Source organism: Phoenix dactylifera, chromosome 11 (genome assembly GCF_051530095.1).
Source record: "Phoenix dactylifera cultivar Ajwa chromosome 11, Ajwa_hap1_PhDact_Kaust_v1.1, whole genome shotgun sequence".
NCBI classification, from domain to species: domain Eukaryota; kingdom Viridiplantae; phylum Streptophyta; class Magnoliopsida; order Arecales; family Arecaceae; genus Phoenix; species Phoenix dactylifera.
In genome coordinates, this window is record NC_143200.1 from 2,352,175 (window position 1) to 2,373,312 (window position 21,138).

At 41.5% G+C, this 21,138-nt stretch overlaps 2 protein-coding genes across 5 annotated transcripts in view; one reads left to right on the plus strand and one right to left on the minus strand.

Moving 5' to 3' along the window:
* LOC103712291 (proline transporter 1-like) overlaps positions 1-3,196 on the minus strand; it is a 5,500-nt gene extending 2,304 nt beyond the window's left edge. Inside the window, exons 1-3 of the mRNA XM_039116055.3 lie at positions 2,958-3,196; positions 2,337-2,561; positions 176-270 (exon numbers count right to left, since the gene is read on the minus strand). Coding sequence (XP_038971983.2) covers positions 176-270; positions 2,337-2,561; positions 2,958-3,087 — 450 coding nt within the window. The 5' untranslated portion in view covers positions 3,088-3,196. The remainder of the gene's footprint in view (positions 1-175; positions 271-2,336; positions 2,562-2,957) is intronic.
* A 3,385-nt stretch (positions 3,197-6,581) lies between these two features.
* Positions 6,582-13,649, plus strand: LOC103712353 (28 kDa ribonucleoprotein, chloroplastic-like). Of its 4 annotated transcripts, none has more exons than XM_088706378.2 (5): positions 6,584-7,355; positions 7,921-8,022; positions 12,519-12,800; positions 13,247-13,356; positions 13,435-13,649. In XM_088706378.2, exons 1-4 carry the CDS (start codon positions 6,699-6,701, stop codon positions 13,310-13,312), a joined length of 1,107 nt encoding a protein of 368 aa, XP_088562504.1. In that variant the 5' UTR covers positions 6,584-6,698; the 3' UTR covers positions 13,313-13,356; positions 13,435-13,649. The 4 variants fall into 4 exon arrangements, with proteins under 4 accessions (XP_088562506.1, XP_088562504.1, XP_088562505.1 ...); XM_088706379.2 differs by having other exon boundaries at positions 13,550-13,649; XM_088706380.2 differs by having other exon boundaries at positions 6,582-7,355; positions 13,196-13,649.
* The last annotated feature ends 7,489 nt before the right edge of the window (positions 13,650-21,138 follow it).

Below are 21,138 nucleotides of genomic sequence, written 5' to 3' on the forward strand. Positions count from 1 at the left end.
ATAACAATATTCCATCATTATCATTATTATTTGTTTCCATCCAAGCTTCATGCATGGCAATCACATTTGAATTTTGGCAAATGTGCTTCCTAAAATATACCAAAAAAAGAAGGCAGAACAACACATTTGACCTAACATCATTTGGTTATTTGGATTGGAAGTAATGAATGTGTACCTTTAGGGCCCTTCCTCCTAGAAGAATGAAACCCATGTTTCCAAGAAGTAGGGTCGTGAACTGCAAGAACCATGTGAGGTAATACATTCTCCTACCTGAAAGAGAAGGTAAATGGCATGGAAGATGTAGATAAAAATATCATAAATTTATTTATAATAAGATATATATATATATATAATTTGAAAATATTTATTAACTTATATAAATATATTTTGATATTTGAAGTGGCCTATATTAGCCATCTTCATAAAAGTGGGCCATAAATGATCAACAAATGGACTGGACAAAGAAAAATATTATTAATCGAATTATTTATTAAAAATTATTATTGAAAATTTGATAATATTATCACATAAAATTATCGTCAACCAAATATAATAATTTTTTTCCGGTTCCATTTTCTAGAGAAACTTTTTTACCAATCAACATAATAAAATTTATTTTTACCTGCAATTATTTTTTAAAATAAATGATTTTAAAAATTATTAGATTATTCCATAATCTGACATATCCTAGCCAAACGAAGCTCTAAAAATTGTGGCATCATGCATCATGACATAATGGCATAACAAAGCCTGATGAACCCAGTTAACCCCTTCTTTCCAAAATAATTCCAGCTAATTCATTTAACCCAATTTTACTATCACCAAACCAAAATCTCTCTTCTCGTCCGCTTGCACCATATCACAATAGAACGGAACCTTAGTTCGACTGGCATCCAATATAGTCGTCTCCTTGACTTCTTGTGACGTCCTAAGAAGAACAGAAAAAGCAGCAAGGTAATCTAAATTCAAGCCACGAGTCATTGAATTTGGATCCAGCCAAGTTCTATGGAGTCAGATTCTTGTCCTCTGTGCTTGAATCCAAGACTACCGAAGACGAGACTCTTTCTTACAAAAAAAAAAAAAAAGAGACTACGGATTACAGACGGAAAGGGAGCTGGAAACGTCTTGGTATCCAAGTCCTAGGCCTACACCAAGGTCTATCATGGCGGCTCACTAGACGGACACGAGAAGAGCAAGATGAAGAAGGTTCGGGATGGTATCTTTAATAATAATTGATTTCAAAGCTTACGAGGTCGACCGTTGGATAATGCTCTGCATAAGATTTCAAAGCACTTTAGATTTTTTTTTTTTTTCTGTACAGATCTCTACTATTATACAGTCTAATGTTGAATTTGCGCTAAAAAAAGTGAATCCTTCTTTTGGATGCAACCTCTACCATAGGAGATGGGACTGAGCTAATTCATGTGGTTGTAGAGATGGCAATTGATCGAGTGAGACACGGATATTCGCATAGAACTATCAATCTAGGAATTATTCAACAAACTGACCAAAACTTTGAATCAAACCAACTTGCCTATTAAATAAACTACTTCATGAATCTAACTTATTATAAAAAAGAAATCATGCATATCACTCATTTTGTACATGAGATGGTTAATTTATTAAGCGTATTCAGCATGGTTAAATGAAAGTTCTCAAAGGTTGGTATTAAGAACCTTCATTTGTGCTTCACCCTCGTCTCTATTTTGGCTCAAATTTATTAACCTGCTAACTAACATGTTGATCTTGTCTTCCTCATCCTACTAATCAATCGTTTTTGTAACGAGTCGTAAAGTATAATTTTATTATATTAGGTACGTACAAATTAAATGGATAAATTCTTACGTTCAAAAATATTTTAATGGTTATAAAAAACTGTCATGAATTTAATTTTTTTTAAAAAAATATGCTTCAAATTATATCATGTCAAAAATACGAATACGATTGTTGCAGCAATTTAAAGTAACTTTGAACATCGTAGCCACAGTTGTAAACATACTTGGAGATGCAAATCGTTTACTAGGAATATGCTTGAGATTTTCTTTCTTTGTAAGATCAACTTATTGGGGCAAAGGTTGCATGATCAATAAAAACTTAAACTCTAATTGTAGAAGTTTCTGACTACAATCTCAACTATACGATAGGTATACATGAAAAATTAATTAGCCTTCAATATCTACACGCAATTTGTGATGTAGGACTCCTACATTGGCATAGGTTCTTATGCACACATACCTAATTTTACCGACCCGAAGATTCGAAAAAAGGTTCGGTGATTATGGTTATGTAAACCTAATATTGGTAGAGCAAACTTGCATTGAGAGGGAGAGAGATACCAAATACAAAGCCCATGAGATCCCTGTATCTAATGAATCTCTGGCCATTGATCACATGGAACTCAGCCAAGAGCCAATTAGCATAGTAGGCGAAGGCCCCCATGATGACCAGGCAGGTGATGCCCCAAGCCCAACCCAGAGGCACCAGCATCAAATTGGAGAAGCTTAGCACGTAGGCGCAGTTGAAGCTTGTGACAAGCAATAGCCCCACTTGTTGCCACGAATCTGCCAATGAAAAAAAAAAAAAAAAAAAAAACAATTTGAAGCATCACATAAACCTAGAAGAGAACATGCACGAAGATAGAATCACATATAACAATACAACCAAAAGGACTGTAACTAGAGTATAGCAACTAAGCTACTCTTGGTTTGGTCATCTGAGAACAAGACCAAAGAACAAATTAGTACTATGACTTCTGCCTACTACTACAAGGTGACGCATAGTCGCATGAGATTCAGCTATGCATGGTTTCATTTTCCTTTTCTCTTCTTGGTGGGTGAGAGAGAGAGAGATGGTAACAGCCCAAATGATTCAGGGCTTTAAGACATCATTTAGCTGCAAGGCTTTTGACGAAGAAAACAAAGAGATGGGGGAAGAAGATGGCATGGAAACTAGTTAACCTTTGTCCACGGTATGAGCCGAGGTTGTGCCGGAGCCGTGCTGCGTTTGACTTGTTGCTACTTGGCCTGCTTCAATACTTGGAGCTTCCATTCTTTTCATCATCTCCAAGTCTTTTGGGATCTCTTCCATTTTTACCTCTCCTCTGTGTGTGTGTGTGTGTGTGAGAGAGAGAGAGAGAGAGAGAGAGAGAGAGAGAGAGAGAGAGACCTAAGCTAGAGGAAATATTGAGAGGATCAGCAGCTTTTAAAGCCAGAATTCGAGGGAGGGGTAAAATAATAATAATAAAAAATCTTGTAAAGACAAAAAAGCCCTGAATCTAGACGGTGACCAGAACTGTTAAATGAGTAAGAGTAGGCTGCTGATAAGCGACTTGTTTTCTGCCTCAAAATTCAACAGCCAAATCTAGAGTCTTTGCTCGCTTGAACTTCATGCAGTTGAGCTTGAAATAAAAATAAATAAATAAATAATAAATAAAATATTTGGGTTGATTGGGTTCGGGCGGAATAAATTTTAAATAGCTTTCAATTCGCAATTTTGAAACCCATTCATCAATTTGATTTGTTTTTTTTATTTTTTAACTAGTAATACCAAGATGGGCCATACTAAGTCATTTTGTTCGCCCACTCTTCATTCAGGGTTCTTATTTTAAGTGAGATGATTGTAACAATGAAAACGATGAATGCGGACAAATTCATAGGGGAGCGGCCCTCTCTCTCTCTCTTTATTTTTTGATGAATCATGGCTATCTCAACCCCATTGATGAATCTTGTGCTCCACAAACTTTGACCGCACTACTTTGCTTAGGTCCTCTTTCACGGCTCTTCCTCGCAATGGACCTTTTTGTCAGCTTTCTCTTTCTCCCTCGAACATTTCTATGCCAATACGTAATACATTAACTTCTTACAAACTTCCTACTGCTGTGTGAAGGCTAATAGGCTTCTTTATATGAGTAAAAAGATAATGTTTATGTTAATGATGCTGATTTAGTTGGTAAGACATATTAATGATCTAGGTTAGTTCCAAGAAAACCCTGCAGTTGTCTTGTTGTCTTATGGCTGCCCTTTCTGCTATAAAGATTTATATTGACTTTACCATCCTCTGTTTTGAGCAAAGAAATGATAAACTGGTGTGTGCTGGCTAAAATATTTCTACTGGCTTTATGTTGGATTACTGAGTAACGAAATGGTAATTGGTGTGAGGAGTCCAACAACAAAGAAGATAATCTCTTCCTAACAAAGAAAAGAGGGACTAATCTCTAGAATGGCTGTGTTTATGTTGGATTAAAGAGTGAAGAAATGGTGATTGGTGTGAGGAGTCCAACAGCAAAGAGAATCCCTTCCCACCAAAGAAAAAGAGGATGACTGCGATGGCCACCATGATTCTTATCCAATTTTGATTTAAGTTTACAAAGGAGAGAATATGATATCTTTCAAATGGCTTTCACAGCACTGATGAAGAGGAAATCATTCATTAAATTATTGGTGTCGTTAGCCACCATTCCTGACCAGGTGGAGGCATGAGTTTTGTCATTAGAGCATAAAAGTTCCCTCTCCAATTGCAAGGGAATAGAAAGTCTCCATCCAAAACCACTACCAACTAAATCATCTGTGGATAGAAAGTCTTGGATCATGAACTCTTGTTTGTATTATTGTCTATGAACATCATGGCCCTGCTTTTCCAGACCAAATCATGCTGGCCTGTGCTCATTTGAATCAGACTGCCAGGCCAGCTTGTGCCATCCTGAGCCAATCCCTGCAGTAACTTACACAGCTTATTACCTGCCTCAAGTCCTGAGAGATACTGTAGGATTTGAACATGGCAACTCTTCCAAGAGGAGGCAAAAATGGGCTATCAGATCAGCAGCCTTTGATCATGAATGCTCCCAAAGAGAATAGTAAGCCAAGAAGGGGGGAAGATCATGTTGCTTGACCAAATGATTTAAGAAGCCCAAGAAAATTTAGATTTCATCTGCGCCCAAACCAGTTTGAATGCAATTTTGGATCCACTAACACCAACACAAAGAGTTTGGCCACCAAAAAGTAGTGGTACAGCTTTCAAATTCAGATAAAAAAAGTCCTCTCATTACTGGATAACATAGAAGAGTGTGCCTGGTAAATGCTTGTGATCCTTTCGAAAGGTGAAAGAAGACATCTTAGCCTAGTAATGCTCCTTTGAAAAAAACAAATTAGAGTAGAACAAGTATAAGTTTCCACAAATAAAATGGAAAGTGTGTGATTTTGCTTAAAACTTAAAGGCATTCTTTCTCTCTCTCTCTATATATATATGGATATATATAACACTAGTGGAAAGGGAAAAAGACCGATTAAAAAATTTAAAATTCAAAAAAAATGAAAACAAAAGTGCTGACCTCTAAAAGCTCGATCACCTCCACTTCTAGCACACATCTTAATCCCTCTCAAGATTCCAACAATCAATCTACAGGACTACAACCAATACAAAACCCTATACCCGCTCCCTCTTTCTAGGTATGAGTTTAGCATCAAGGTACTTGAGCATCAACTATTTCAAATATTTGGAAATGCACCAACTAAAATTTAGATTGTCTTTGAATGCTGACTAGAGATAAAAAAAAGATGTTTGGATATTACCTAAAGATAGAAAAAATTATTTTTTATAAAATCGGACAAGTTTACACTTCCAATCCCTATTGTCATGCATTATATAATATATTATTTAATATAAAATATGATGACAATATATAATATAATATATACTGTTATATTAAATTATACTATGATTATACACATTATACTGTAATTATAATATGATGTATGATATTGTATGATCCTACTTTTATAATAATATTATAACATTCATAATATTGTATGATATTATATTATATTATATGATAATATATAATAAAATATAGATATTATATAATATTATTTAATAATTATTATATAATATTATAGGATGGCTAAATTCGTCATTTTATCTAATAATGGATGGGTAAGGTGGGGCATTTAGACCAAATTAAACCATACATAGTTCACGTGTAATCATGATAGTTTGAATGATAACGGGTATAACTTATCCCATGCAATAGCTCAAGGCCTTTGGCAGTTATCCTGGGGATAAATGGAGATAAACCCTATTTATCCTGGCGTCAGATGCAATCTTAGTTAGAAAGTGTCTTTTTTTTTTTTGAAGAAAAAAGATTTTTTTTTGATGATCAACAATTCAACTAATTTACTGATATCAATAATTATTCTAAGATATATCAACTAATTACTATTAATAAAAAAATAGGCCAACAAAAAAACAATTAAAGTTCTTTTATAGTTTGAAATATCCGAATAAATCGTTTTATTTCTTTATACTCTTCCGTACTCTAACTCAATCATATTTTTACATGAATAACTATGAAATTACTATGACATTATTATTTCTAGGTTAGAAACGCTGAATAAATTGGAATTGCTCCAAGTATTATTTCGTTGGATAAGCTGAATAAGCACTCACTATGCCCCCTTAATCTCAATAGTTAATTGGGTTTTTATTTGGGAACCAAACACAGCCCAAGCCTTGATGAAGAAAAGGCCGGCCCATATGTTGCTGAAAGCAGCAGCACACAAAAATGGGGAAGATATTGTTGCTAGAAATATCGGCCTCTAAGGCTCCGTTGGGGTTTTGGACCATCCGCTCCTCCCCAACCCCATCATCCAAAACCCCACTTCCTCCTCTCCTTATCCTCTCTCTCTCTCTCTCTCTCGCCGACCATGACCGCAGCTCCGGCCTTCAAGCCCTTATCCATGGGGGATCGCTGCCTCCCCTCCCTCCGCACACTTTTCTCCTCCAAACCCTCGAACCCTTTCCTCCTCCCCCCACCTTCCAAACCCCTCCGTCTCCTCCACGTCTCCTTCTCCTCGCCTGCTTCCTCGCTTCCCACATTCCTTTCCACCCGAAAGAAGCTTCTTTTGATCCCCCGCGTGGCCCAGACCTCCGACTGGGCCAGGCAGGAGGAGGAGAACGAGGTCGAGAGCGAAGATTTCGGCTTGGAAGGCGAGGAGGAGGGGGAGGGGCCGGAAGCTGGGCTCTCCGAGTTGGAGGGAGAGGAGGAGCTGACGGACGAGGATGGAGTCGCCCTCGCCGAGGGAGAGCCCGAAGGGGACGAGGAGTACGTGGAGGAGGGTGGAGTCGTCGTCGCCGAGGGAGAGCCCGAAGGGGACGAGGAGTACGTGGAGGAGGGTGGAGTCGTCGTCGCCGAGGGAGATCCGGAAGGGGAGGATGAGTACGTGGAGGAGGAGGGAGGAGAGGAGCCGTATCCCGAGCCGCCTGAGGAGGCCAAGCTCTTCGTCGGGAATCTCCCTTACGACATCGACAGCGAGAAGCTCGCCCACCTTTTCGACCAGGCTGGTATCGTGGAAGTCGCCGAGGTAAATGCCTGACAAAAAAAATTAAAAGAGAAGATCGAAACTTGTACTAGGGCAGTTGTTTTATTTTCCTCGTCGTTTTCGTTGTTCTTATTGATGATTTTGCCTGTTATTGTACTCAAGATGTGATTTTTCGTGGATTTCTGAGGTTTGCTTTATTTTTTGCAATGAGATTGTCCTCGCCATTTTTTGATTGTTCCTATGATGATTTCCTCCCGTTCGTGTAGTCAAGATGAGTTTTTCAGGGATTATTTTGAGGCTAGTTTTATTTTTTGAAATGAGAGGTTCTCTGATTGTTACGAGGGTTATCAGGAACAGATGTTAATTTTACCTGGAAATGTTGCTAGTAAAGTATATCAGGATGTGTTTTCTTTATTTGAGTCTCCATATACATAAATCTTTTCTGGAAGAAGAATGGAGGAGGGGCTCAGGAGGGTTCTACTGCCTGTTCTGAAAATTATGTTTTTCTTTCTGTTTTTCCTGTTTAGTAGGAAAAAAATTGTATGGTTATGTCTTATGCAACTAAGGATTCTTGATAATATTCTGTAATTTGTAACTGGATTTGCAGGTTATATATAATAGGGAGACAGATCAGAGTCGTGGGTTTGGGTTTGTCACTATGAGCTCTATTGAAGAAGCTGAGAAAGCTGTGGAGACGTTCCATCGTTATGTAAGTTTTTCTTTTCCATATTTTTTTGGCGACATGATTGGATGTGCACAATGTGCATTGTAGAATAGAATATTGATGTGCTTTATGCTCTATTTCTTCATTAGAATATGGTTACAGGGAGTATTATGTTTGCATGATTTTGATCAGGTGCTGGATATGAGTGTTTCACATGATGAACTGCTAAGAGTGCCCTTATTTTTCTTTCAGGATTCATATTTTATTTATCTAGCTGCATTACATCATGTTGAAGATATTAGGTTTAGTTGTTCCCTTGATATTGGTAATTTTATTACAACAAGAAATGAGTTTTGGAAGATGGTGCCTTATGCCCTGCCATGCCTTGCACATGCTGCAACATTTTGTTGTATCTGTGTTCTTTTTGTCCAAGAAATGCAGAAAGTAGATCATGTTTGTATTGCTCGTTTTTTGTAAGCCTCTCAAGCTTAAGGATGCTTTCATGTGGCATAATTAGCCCCTACCATTACTTAACCTACTACCTGATAATAATTTTAATCAGTGATCCCCTAATTGATGTTATAAGTGTTGACATGCTGACACTCAAAGATTGCTGTTTATTAAAAGTGAGACATCATCACCATCAGAAAATTTGCTTGTATCATTTATGTGGTTACTGAAACTGTTCCTTGCACATGCTTTCTATGTGCAACTTATGTCTGAAGTTCAACAACTTCTTGAGTTGGAGAATAATTTCTTTAGTTTCAAAGTCAACTGATTCTATAATTCATACAAAACCAGCCAACGTATCACTGCCTGGACCATTTAAATTTTAGATGCCAAGTTGTATAGATCAAGCGACAACTCTAGAAACATCTCCCATACTCAGAGGCTGTTTGGAGCCCTATAGTTGAAGTTGCATTGCAACTTAAGTCACGTTGCAACTTAAGTTGTAGTAGTTGACTTACAAGAAAACTCACTGCCTAGGTTTGGAGGAGAGTTTGGAGAAAAAAGAGGTCTCTAACTTCCGTCGAATACGTTGTATGTGGATGGCAGGTCAGAATACTCGACTTACATGGAGATGAGGGTGTTCTAGATAAAGAGGTCAGCGTTGAAACCACTAGTGGCGAAAGCTTGCATGTAGACCTGAGCACCCATGGGGGGGAAGTCGGTGATGATGCAAGCAGGGGGGAGGGGGGTGTTGAAAGGGTTAAGAAGTTGTATATGTTGTAGAGGGCTGAGGGGTTGTAGTTGAGAGGGTTTTGAGAGGTTAGTTTTTGACATACACACACATATACTTGCAAATTTCTATATGCAATGTGTGTTTGTGAAAATGTAATATATTTATCATAATTAGTTCTAACAAGCAGCAGGACATGCATGCCATAGAAATTTGGGTATTGTTGAAGGGCATCACGCAGAAGATGAAGTGTTGCAATGGAAATCATATAATTGACAACTTTTACATGACGACTTTGAAGAGATTTGGTATTTGAAATGTAAATACAAGGTTTTTTTTTCTACAATGTAAAGAAAGTTTTTCTACTATACCATAACTTGCGTAAATGTCGAAATTTCTACCACTAGGCATACACATGTAGCACACTGGTGTAGCTAGTACAAGTGTATACCATGATTTGTTTCTTTTTTTCGGCATAACAGCTTGCATTGTGTAATAGAAGCATTGTGTAAAGAATTGGGCTTGATAAGTCTTTTTTACTAAACTTGTTATTGATGTCATAACTGACTTGGCTTCTTCTCAGCTGGAACTGGTGTCTCTACAGAGTTGCCTGACCCCTGGAGAAAACTGTAAATTAATAGAGTTAACATTAGATCAAGTGTGAAAAAGAAAATAATATAATCACCTTGTCTAGACACTTCTCTCGTTCCTTATTCTTCTGCTTTGTTCTACTTCTCTACTTAAAATTGCTATTTAGGCATGATCTTCCCATTTAGAGAGAGAGAGAGACCAATCCCATCTCTTCTCATTTGCTAAAAGAGACCAATCCATCTTGGAGAAGAGGGAGAGGTTGCTTCTGTTTCTCTCCTATATCTATTTTTTGTGTGTTAAACTGATTAAATGATCTATAAAAGAACATTACTGATTGAATGAAGCTTAAGTTTAGTTAACTTGGTTTCCTAATATCTTTTTGTAGTGTGAGATATTAGGCTCCTTGAACAGTTGGTGCATGTGTATCAAGGAGGGATACTCTGATTATCATTTGGAGGTTAGAGAGAGAGGGTGGAATCTTGGGGGCTCATTATTTTGGATGGGTTGTGGGGAGGGTTGCATGGATGGGAGATTGAGAACAAGAAGTGTGCAAATCTTCTAGAACCTTGGTTGGCTGAAATTCCCACAATTAAATTTGTGGCAGATTTCTATTGGTCATGCAATTTGGGCCTGGATACAGCAAGTTGGTTGTTTGTAAATAGAAAGAGAAAATCTTATCAAGATTTTTGTTTGGTCTACCAAACTGAAGTCTTTTGTTGTATTAGTTTACCCTCTTTTTTATTCTTTGGATATAACTTAATTGGTTTAAGAAACAAATATAGATACAAGAGATAGGAGATAAACAAAAATAGCAACAGAATGTCCCCTTCTCCAAGATGAATTAATTTCTTTAATGAAACAGGGAGGCTCATACTAAATATTCATGATCTCTATGCTCATAATACCTAACAAAAATCTAATCAATGGAATATTTAAGTGGAGAAGGTAGGACAAAGTAGAATAGTAATGGAAAGGGGCAGAAAAAGGTGTCTAGACAAGGTATGAATATTTTATTTTCATTTGGCACTATATCTGATACCTAATTTTATAAACATGGATTTATCTAATAGTTAGGCAACTTTATAGACCCATGATTTTATTATTGTATTTGCAGTTGGTAGGCAAATCTCTTCAAATATCATTTTCATGGACCATAACACTTAAAATCTTTTGCATGCTGCCTTACGAATATCATTTTCCAAATTGCTAAAAAATGCATATACTACTTGCATATTAAATTAGATATTTAAAATATATTATACTTATATGCATTGCATATACTCATTTACTACATACATATATGTCATGGATTTAAATGTCTTCTGAAACTGACCAAATACGGGTACTATCAGAGCAGGTATGCCCCATTTTGGCCTTACCAAGGGCATACCAGCCATGCTAAAGGATACTGATCAATACCCTTTATCCATGTGGTGCATTGAGATATGATGTGTACCATATCAGCTACCATTGCTACGGTCCCATACCTGATATTTGAATTCTTGGCATATATGTGTATTTGCATCTATATGCATGCATGGATGTGTGCATTAGATTGATAGATGCATCCAAACATATGTGTGTGTAGAAAGAGAGAGAGGGGCAGGGGGTGAGAGGAATTGGTTTCGATTAGATCATTTAACTGAATCCTTGATTGATCAAATGAGGTATAGAGTCAGGACCACATTATTTCTTTATAAATCAAGATCAAACCGATTCCATGTGGTTGGTTCAATAGCCCAACTTGACCCCAAACCATGTGCAGCTTTTGCTCTTGATCTTACTCCTATTCTGTACGGCGCACCATCTCAATCGCTAGAGTTTGCATTGTATTTCATATTTGCTACAGATGTTGTAGTAGTAGCAGAAGCTCTTAACTTGGTCCTTCAAGTTTTTTGGATTATGTTTCTTTTATGATTATGTTGCTCATTGGTCTATTAAAAAAAACATGCATGAGTTCTTTGGATTATGTATTATACTTCGAAAACTAAGCAACTGACAATATGTTATTTGGCAAGTACAATAACTAAGACACACAAAGACATGCCTATGCATTGTCATGCAGGAAAACCGATACTACCTAACAGAATGATTTTGTTTCAGACCATAATTGTAGATATATCCATATTAGATTGTTCTATACTAGCAAAAAAAAAAAAATAGACTTTTCTATCATACGATTTTGGGCTTTTCAGGCCTGGAAACCAAAATTATTCCGCTAGATGTTCTATTTGGGATGAAAATGTTAAATATGGATTTATGCTCTCTAGCACAATTCATGTAATATTCATGATTTTCTCAGTTGTATATACATGCATTTCCAATCAATATTATTCTGTTGCTGCTGTTATCTGTTGCACCGTGTTTGCCTGTTTTTGTATGCATTAATATGTATGTAAATTAGTTATTTGATAAATTTTTTCTCTTTACGCTTTTCTTTTTATTTTGGAATCTTCAACTTAATTTGAACTTTAAAAATTTCCTGCCTACCTAAACAAGACCTGATACCAAATTTGTATCTACATATTATAATAATCACTCTCATTAGTGAACTGTCAAATATATTTTTTAACAAATAAGAGAAATGAGAGTGTATACTTAGCATATCAAATTATGGTTTTTCTTAAGGATTATATTTTGCTAATGATTTGTGGAAGCAGGAAATATATTTTTTTTAACAATCGAGGGAAATGACTGTATAGTCTTCAGAGGATACTAATTTATAGTTTTTCTCAAGGCTTATTATCTTTCTAATGATTTATGGAAGCAGGAACTAAATGGCAGATCGCTGACTGTAAACAAGGCAGCTCCTAGAGGTACTCGTGTAGAGAGAGCTCCCCGAGAGTTTGAACCTTCTTTCAGGGTCTATGTTGGCAATCTGCCATGGCAAGTGGATGATGCCCGCTTGGAACAAGTGTTTAGTGAACACGGTAAAGTGATCGATGCAAGGGTGGTGTATGACAGAGAGACTGGTCGTTCACGTGGGTTTGGTTTCGTGACTATGTCATCCAAGAACGAATTAGATGATGCAATTGCTGCTCTTGATGGCCAGGTCAGTCCACCCTTACTGGCTTGCTTTAGATGGATGAAGTACCTCAGCAAACTCTGGCTAGAGATACTAGTACTCTGATATTCAAAAGCTTAAACTAACTCTTTAAATTCTTATACTCACCTAAACAGATGATTTCAAGCAAAGAATTAGGAAACCTGCTTTTCTTGTTATATGAACAAGATATCATATATGAAGGCTGTTTTTGCTATAGAAATTTTACTCTACAGAGGCTCAAATAATATATTCTTTTTCATATGTTACAAATCTTAGGTACGGTTTGCAGTATTTTAGTATATGCTTTATCAGCTAAAAATGTTGGTCAAAGGCTTTTCAGTTTTAGCAATTTTAGTATAATAAATGGCAACTAACCACCTGTTAGATGTATCTTCAACCAGGCAGATTTTATTTGCTAACATGCTACCATGCGCCCTGTTGGTGTTAAACAGAGTTTGGATGGTCGGGCACTAAGAGTGAATGTTGCTGAAGAAAGGCCGCGTCGTGGCTCATTTTGATATTGAAGAAGCAAAGGAGCATTTACGGATTCTTGAAAGTCACAGTAAGTGCTTTTATTAAGGAAATTTAATTTGGTAGTTTATGCTGTAGGGGAATTTTTGTATGCTTTTTTGTTGATTAGGACTGTTTGGGTCTTCATTGCTTCGTTCATGTTGGTGGTGTTATAATGGCAACATCCCTGCCCCATGATGATTAATCTTGCTCGAACAAATTTCTTACTTGTAAACTATACAAAGGTGGAGACTCAAAATTGCCCAAAAGAGTGGATCCACTGTGTACTCAATGTTCTGTGATGCTAGTATGAACTTCTACTCTATATGCCTTTCCTCAGAAAAACTCTTTCTTATATATGCCAAACAAATAAATAAGCAGGTTGAGATCTTTGTGGTGCATGCAATTCATGCATCCTTATGTGCTACCTTATGAACAGCTCTGAACTAAAATAGTAAATCTTCCTTCTTTTTTCCTTTTTTGTTAAGGTGGGGGAGAGGGTCGATCAGATCGACCAAAATGTAAGGTTTGTGTAATGATCCAGGACTTTACCCAAAAGAAGCTAGTTGAAATATGTTACTTGGATTTCTTGGTCCATATCCAAGATGTCTCCACCAAGACTAATAGTTGTTAATCCAACCTGTCCAAAATTGATATAAACATTGTTTGTATAGAAAGCTGGAAATCCATGCAGTTGTGAGATAATCATGGATTCAGCATGGAAACAAGAGAAACTTGATAGGACTTATAGTGACAGGTTAAAATCTTTTGAAATGTGTGATGTGCAAAAATCAAAATTGCTTTTGCTTGGGTTGAATCACCATAATCAACTAATTTCAGCTGGTGTTTGTTGTTTGGCAAGTCAGCTGAATAATCTAGGCAAGACTAAAGCACCTGTGAAGGTGCAACGTGCAACTAAAACTTCATGTTGGAGGATCCGAAAATAGATTCAATCGAAGCACTTCGGTCGAAATTGATTTCGATTTGGTTTCCTTACAGTTCACGCATATAAGTTTAGAAATTTGTGGCCTTGATGCAGTTCCCTTTGGTTCGTGCCTTATACTTCTCCCCTAATTTCTTAGCCAAGGGAATGGATTAAACACCTCTACAATAAAGAATTGGAGGCAGCCAAAAGGACACTAGGGAATTTATGGGTTCACCTGTTGCTCTGCCAGGGGATGATGACTTCTCGTGGAAAAAAGTTTGTAAAGAACTCAAAATTCTCAGATTAACAATGCTGTCCCAAACTCTCCAGCAAGAACAGGTGAGGTTGCTGCCTTGAGAGAGTATGGTGATCTGACAAGAAGAATTTACCATGGCCAAATTCCAAACTCTTCTGCATGGTTTGTGGAGGACAATGTTTTGGTTCGGGCTATAAAAGTTTCTTCAGCTTCCATATTGTTTTAGAAATTCGTCGGCCTTCACATTTTTCACAGGAAACAATAGTATTGCTTGAATCATTGCAGCTAAAAAGGGGTGTAGCTGTGTTTGAGATTAAAATCAAAATCAACAGGCATTCATTATACTTAAAACAAGAGATCAAGCAAGTTGGAAATTAAAGGAAATAAATCCAGCACTCAGTTTGACCAAAAAAAAAAAGCAGCAGCAGCGATAATTACGACTCAACGTTACCTTGCCATCGTCCAAAATATGGTCCATTACGGTTTGAGAATATTGTCCAAACACCTCTCTACAGTTCAGAGTCAATACCGAATGATTAAAGAACTAAACAGATGTGGGAAAAAAAACCAGCAAGGACGCGATTAGGAATCGATCTTGAAATAGTTAAGAAAATTTTCTGTCCAAACTTTATAAATATATATGTGAAAATGAGCTAACAGTGTCAAATTTCAACAAGATATTCATCACATACAAACAAATACTTCCAAATCGTAAATTAAGCTCTAAAATACTTCCACTTGTCCGAATCATAAATAATACAGATAGCTAGGGGCATATGCTTGCAGTGGTCAACGTTCATAATAACAACGCATTCACTTTTGCAATGAGCTTGCCTAAGTATGTGATAAAAGAATTTTTTTAATAGAAAAAAAGAATTTGCCGACAAATTTTGACCATATATGTGATGACATGCAATTTAATATACAACATCTAGTTATATTTATCATCAAAAGCAGAAACTTTTAGTCAATGTTGCGGTAAGTCTAAGATGAGCTTTGACCACCTTAACTGCGTTACAGACCTACACTAAGTAAAAGGCCACGAGGTCTTCGTATGAGACAGGGCCAGTACAGTCACCGTAGGTATCAATATAGGTGATGTAGATGGCTGATTCTACTAAATGAAGACTGAAGTTGTCGAAAGGAACTTTGACCTGGGAGTTGCTGAAAACTCCTCATCAGTCGGCTGGAGGTTGAATAGGACTCCAAGATCAAAGAGACTAAAGAGAAGACATGCCATGAATCAACTAAAATGTATAGATTGATGGGGACCAAAAACACGTAGCAGCCAAAATAAGAGATCGGTTTTCCGCAAGAGGGGTTTTGGAAAAGTTGATAATGGCGAGAAATCTGTTCCTCTCCTAGTTAGATTTTTTATAGTTTTTGATGTAGTCAACCTAGTGGTCCTACACAAGCAAACTGGAGGACCAACGACAATGAGCATTGAGATTGTCCCACGCATAAGTCCTAAAATTTGACCATCGGTATAGAAAGATCTCTTTGTAATGAAGAGGAAATATGAAAGGAAAAGGGGAAGAGACTCCGAGGACTGACTCCTCGGCTGTGCGCCGACTGCGGGCTATAATGAACTTGGATTTATGATCTCTGATCATAAAGTCCACTCCTTCTCCATTACTACCATTTGAGATACTCTTGTCGAAGTTTACCTTGAGAAAACTAAATGATGGGGCCTGCCAGAAAACGAGAGTCAATCTAGCCACCGTAAAAGCTAGATGGAAGCCTCAAATGTTCCTAGCCGTCTCATACACCGACCTTGGGTGCTGCTCTTTACCCTCAAAGATCCGGCTATTTACATAAATGAGTCCTAACATTAAGCGACCAGAGGAATACCGGACTTTTCTAGACGTTCCCTCCTTTCCCCAACCCTTTCGGCCATTGGTCCGGACGATGGAGACTCAGGCTTCATGGTTGTATTGACAAATAAGATGCAAAGGATGAAGAAGCAGGTGCTGGAACCCAGTTTTATAAAAGAAGGCTGAGCGATTCGAGGCGTACGAGGAAAAAATACTCCTAATTGTGAATCGTTTTTGTTGGGGGGAAAAATAGACCACCCCACACGTACAATTAAAGCACCCAAATCTGACAACAAGCCTGAGCTCACCATACAGGCCGAGCTCATCATGCAGGCCGAGCTCAGAGAGCCGAGCCGAGCTCATCATGCAGGCCGAGCTCAGAAGCTGCCGAGCTCATCCAGGCCGAGCTCATCCAGGCTGCCGAGCTCAAAAGGCTAAGGCCCAGAAGGCCGAGCACAGAAGCTGCCAAGCTCATCCAGGCCGAGCTCATCTAGGCCGCCGAGCACAGAAGGCTGCCGAGCTCATCCAGGCCGAGCTCATCCAGGCCGCCGAGCACAGAAGGCTGCCGAGCTCATCCAGGCCGCCGAGCACAGAAGGCTGCCGAGCTCATCCAGAAGGCTGCCAAGCACAAAAGGCTAATCATAGAAGGCCGAGCACAGCAGGCCGAGACCAAAAGGCTGAGCTGACCTCAGAAGGCCGACCTCGTCGTCTATATGCTGCGGCCATCCCCTGCAGCAGCCTCACCGCACCATGTTTTACCTGCCGGCCACGCCACGACATATTAATCAGGGACCATACCCTGCTACGACTGTCAACACCTCACCATTCCCAAGAATGTACTGCACTGCGCGCCACAAGCAAGCTCTGGCAACACGCCATCTCCTCCCATGATGGGAACGGGCCATCCACGGCAACTCATTACTTCACACGCCCACGTCCAATCGTGACGGTAACCCATTAATTCGCCCAGTCACATCACAGGTAACCCTGCCACTCTCCCTATAAAAGGAGAGCTTCTCCCTCTAAAAAGGGGGCAGGAGGCTTCTTCCTCCCAAGGGAGGCTTCGGACTTAGAAATACAGTCCCTCTCCTTCTCCACAATTAAGCCCCTCTCTGACTTAAGCATCGGAGGGCCGGCGCCGGAAACCCCGGCCACCGGCTTTTTGCAGGCCCCCCACGGAGGACGCCGCTCGCCGACGGATCGCCGCCCGCCAGTGTTCGCCGGAGCCCCTCCTCTTCGGTTCGCGGCCGCCCCCGGGTCCAATTTTCAGCAACAGTTGGCGCTAGAGGAAGGGCCCGAGTTGTGGCCATGAAACTAAGGAGCAGAGGAGTCTCTGATACCTCCCGGCATCATGCTCCAAGCCCCGGGCACTCAGTCCAGAATCCACCACCAAGACCTCCGCCAGATCAAGCTCCACAAGTCCAACCCGAGCACTTCGACGCGCTAGTGCAGCAAGTCCAAGCGCTAGCCATTGCAGCTCAAAGCCTGCAACAAGTGGAGGCTCCTCCTGTGCCGCCTCCACGGGTTCATGTTAAGCAGAGGAAGAAACTTTCTCCCGAGCTATCTCGAATCAGGCATGGCTCCCGCTACAACGACGTACGTGGGGGCAACTAGTGAGAAGTAGTAGCCAAAGTCTCACATCAACGAGTTGGAGGAAAAGAGAAATAAAAGCTGAGGTCTGGAGAAGGAGAGTTATGTACTCCCTCCTCATGGGTGTAAGTCCTTACGACGGCGCTCGTGACGTTGCTCTCCTTCAGAGCGTCGCCATCACCGAAGCCCCGGCCGTGCACAGACGGCTGCCGAGCTCATGCAGGCCGAGCCGAGCTCAGAAGGCCGAGCTCGTCATCCACATGCTGCAGCCACGACCTGCAGCAGTCTCATCCAGGCCGAGCTCATGCAGGCCGAGCCGAGCTCAGAAGGCCGAGCTCGTCATCCACATGCTGCAGCCACGACCTGCAGCAGTCTCATCCAGGCCGAGCTCATGCAGGCCGAGCCAAGCTCAGAAGGCCGAGCTCGTCATCCACATGCTGCAGCCACGACCTGCAGCAGTCTCATCCAGGCCGAGCTCATGCAGGCCGAGCTCAGAAGGCCGAGACCAGAAGGCTGCTGAGCTCATAAGCCCGAGCTCAGAAGCCTGAGTGCAGAACACCCCTCCCAGAAAATCGAGCCAAAGAAGGCCGGTGCTGAGCCAAGTCCTGAGGGACTTCGAAGCTCGAGAGCCATCAAAATATCTCCAAAAGGTACAGGATGCCACTTTGGCTTCAAATAATTTCAATATTTCATCTATTTTCAGGTCGGAGAATCCAAAAAACGACCTACGGGTATCCTTATCTCCAACGTCGCCCCGCTCCGAATAAGGGCGCACGATCGCCAACGAAATCCATCTCCTGTATGTATCTCCAATGATGCCCCGACTAGGTTCGGGATGCCCCGAGTGTCGACAGTGCGTGCCCAGACCCCTCGACACTTCGGGAAGACGGGGTAGTACCTTCGCGGCCCTCCGTGACGCTCAACACCAACAACGGGGTAGTACCTTCGCGGCCCCCCGTAGCGCCTCCTCGACTAAGGTCGAGATGCCCCGAGTGTCGACAGTGCGTGCCCAGACCCCTCGACACTTCGGGAAGACGGGGTAGTACCTTCGCGGCCCTCCGTGGCGCTCAACACCAACAACGGGGTAGTACCTTCGCGGCCCCCCGTAGCGCCTCCTCGACTAAGGTCGAGATACCCCGAGTGTCGACAGTGCGTGCCCAGACCCCTCGACACTTTGGGAAGACGGGGTAGTACCTTCGCGGCCCTCCGTGGCGCTCAACACCAACAACGGGGTAGTACCTTCGCGGCCCCCCGTAGCGCCTCATCGACTAAGGTCGAGATGCCCCGAGTGTCGACAGTGCGTGCCCAGATCCCTCGACACTTCGGGAAGACGGGGTAGTACCTTCGCGGCCCTCCGTGGCGCTCAACACCAACAACGGGATAGTACCTTCGCGGCCTCCCGTAGCGCCTCCTCGACTAAGGTCGAGATGCCCCGACGAGTCGACAGTGAGCCCGAGCTCCCTCGACCTCGGGATGACGGGGTAGTACCTTCGCGGCCCCCCGAAACGTTCGTGATTGACAACAAAGCACCCTCAAAATGTTCGTGGATAACAACAAAGCAACGCCCACACAGATCTCCAATGCTGGGAGAAGTGCGACGCGGAAGATCTGCCGCGTCGTCTCGACGTTCTCGAGAGCTGAGTCGACCACAAGCCAAAGAAGGCTGCTGAGTCGACCTGAAGCACTTGACTCCAACTGCATGAGAGGTACACCCTACTTGGCACGCACATCTCCATATATATTTGGCTATATCACAGGATGATCAACGACTGGACTACTTCCTTCGTCCGAGCCAAAAAGCAGCTCGAACTCGGAAGTCGGGGGGTAGTGTTGGGGAAAAAATAGACCACCCCACACGTACAATTAAAGCACCCAAATCTGACAACAAGCCTGAGCTCACCATACAGGCCGAGCTCATCATGCAGGCCAAGCTCAGAGAGCCGAGCCGAGCTCATCATGCAGGCCGAGCTCAGAAGCTGCCGAGCTCATCCAGGCCGAGCTCATCCAGGCTGCCGAGCTCAGAAGGCTAAGGCCCAGAAGGCCGAGCACAGAAGCTGCCAAGCTCATCCAGGCCGAGCTCATCTAGGCCGCCGAGCACAAAAGGCTGCCGAGCTCATCCAGGCCGAGCTCATCCAGGCCGCCGAGCATAGAAGGCTGCCGAGCTCATCCAGGCCGCCGAGCACAGAAGGCTGCCGAGCTCATCCAGAAGGCTGCCAAGCACAGAAGGCTAATCATAGAAGGCCGAGCACAGCAGGCCGAGACCAAAAGGCTGAGCTGACCTCAGAAGGCCGACCTCGTCGTCTATATGCTGCGGCCATCCCCTGCAGCAGCCTCACCGCACCATGCTTTACTTGCCGGCCACGCCACGACATATTAATCAGGGACCATACCCTGCTACGACTGTCAACACCTCACCATTCCCAAGAATGTACTGCACTGCTCGCCACAAGCAAGCTCTGGCAACACGCCATCTCCTCTCATGATGGGAACGGGCCATCCACGGCAACTCATTACTTCACACGCCCACGTCCAATCGTGACGGTAACCCATTAATTCGCCCAATCACATCACAGGTAACCATGCCACTCTCCCTATAAAAGGGGAGCTTCTCCCTCTAAAAAGGGGGCAGGAGGCTTCTTCCTCCCAAGGGAGGCTTCGGACTTGGAAATACAGTCCCTCTCCTTCTCCACAATTAAGCCCCCCTCTGACTTAAGCATCGGAGGGCCGGCGCCGGAAACCCCGGCCATCGGCTTTTTGCAGGCCCCCCACGGAGGACGCCGCTCGCCGATGGATCGCCGCCCGCCAGTGTTCGCCGGAGCTCCTCCTCTTCGGTTCGCGGCCGCCCCCGGGTCCAATTTCCAGCAACAGTTTTAGATCATGCTTATCGTGCATACCCAATCATATCCGCAGGAGATAGTTGAAGGGGACTTTGGTATGCGGCGAGAAACATCACTTTGTGAGGTGGAAAAGATAAAGCAGCATTGGCTATTTAATTTGAAGTCCAAATGGAAAGAGGTTTTGATAATTCAACTATTGCTATTGATGGAAATTGAACCAGTTATAATTTAGCTGCTTTAGTCCAACCAATTTAAAAGAGTTCAACTATGACGTCTATTGGGACATTTTTGAATCTAGAGTCCCTTTCCCTTTTCGGTTGACCGCATCTCATCTATAAAAAAATCAATCCAGGAGAGAAACGGATTTCTCGACATTATTAACTTTTCCAAAACCCCTATTGTAGAAAAGCGA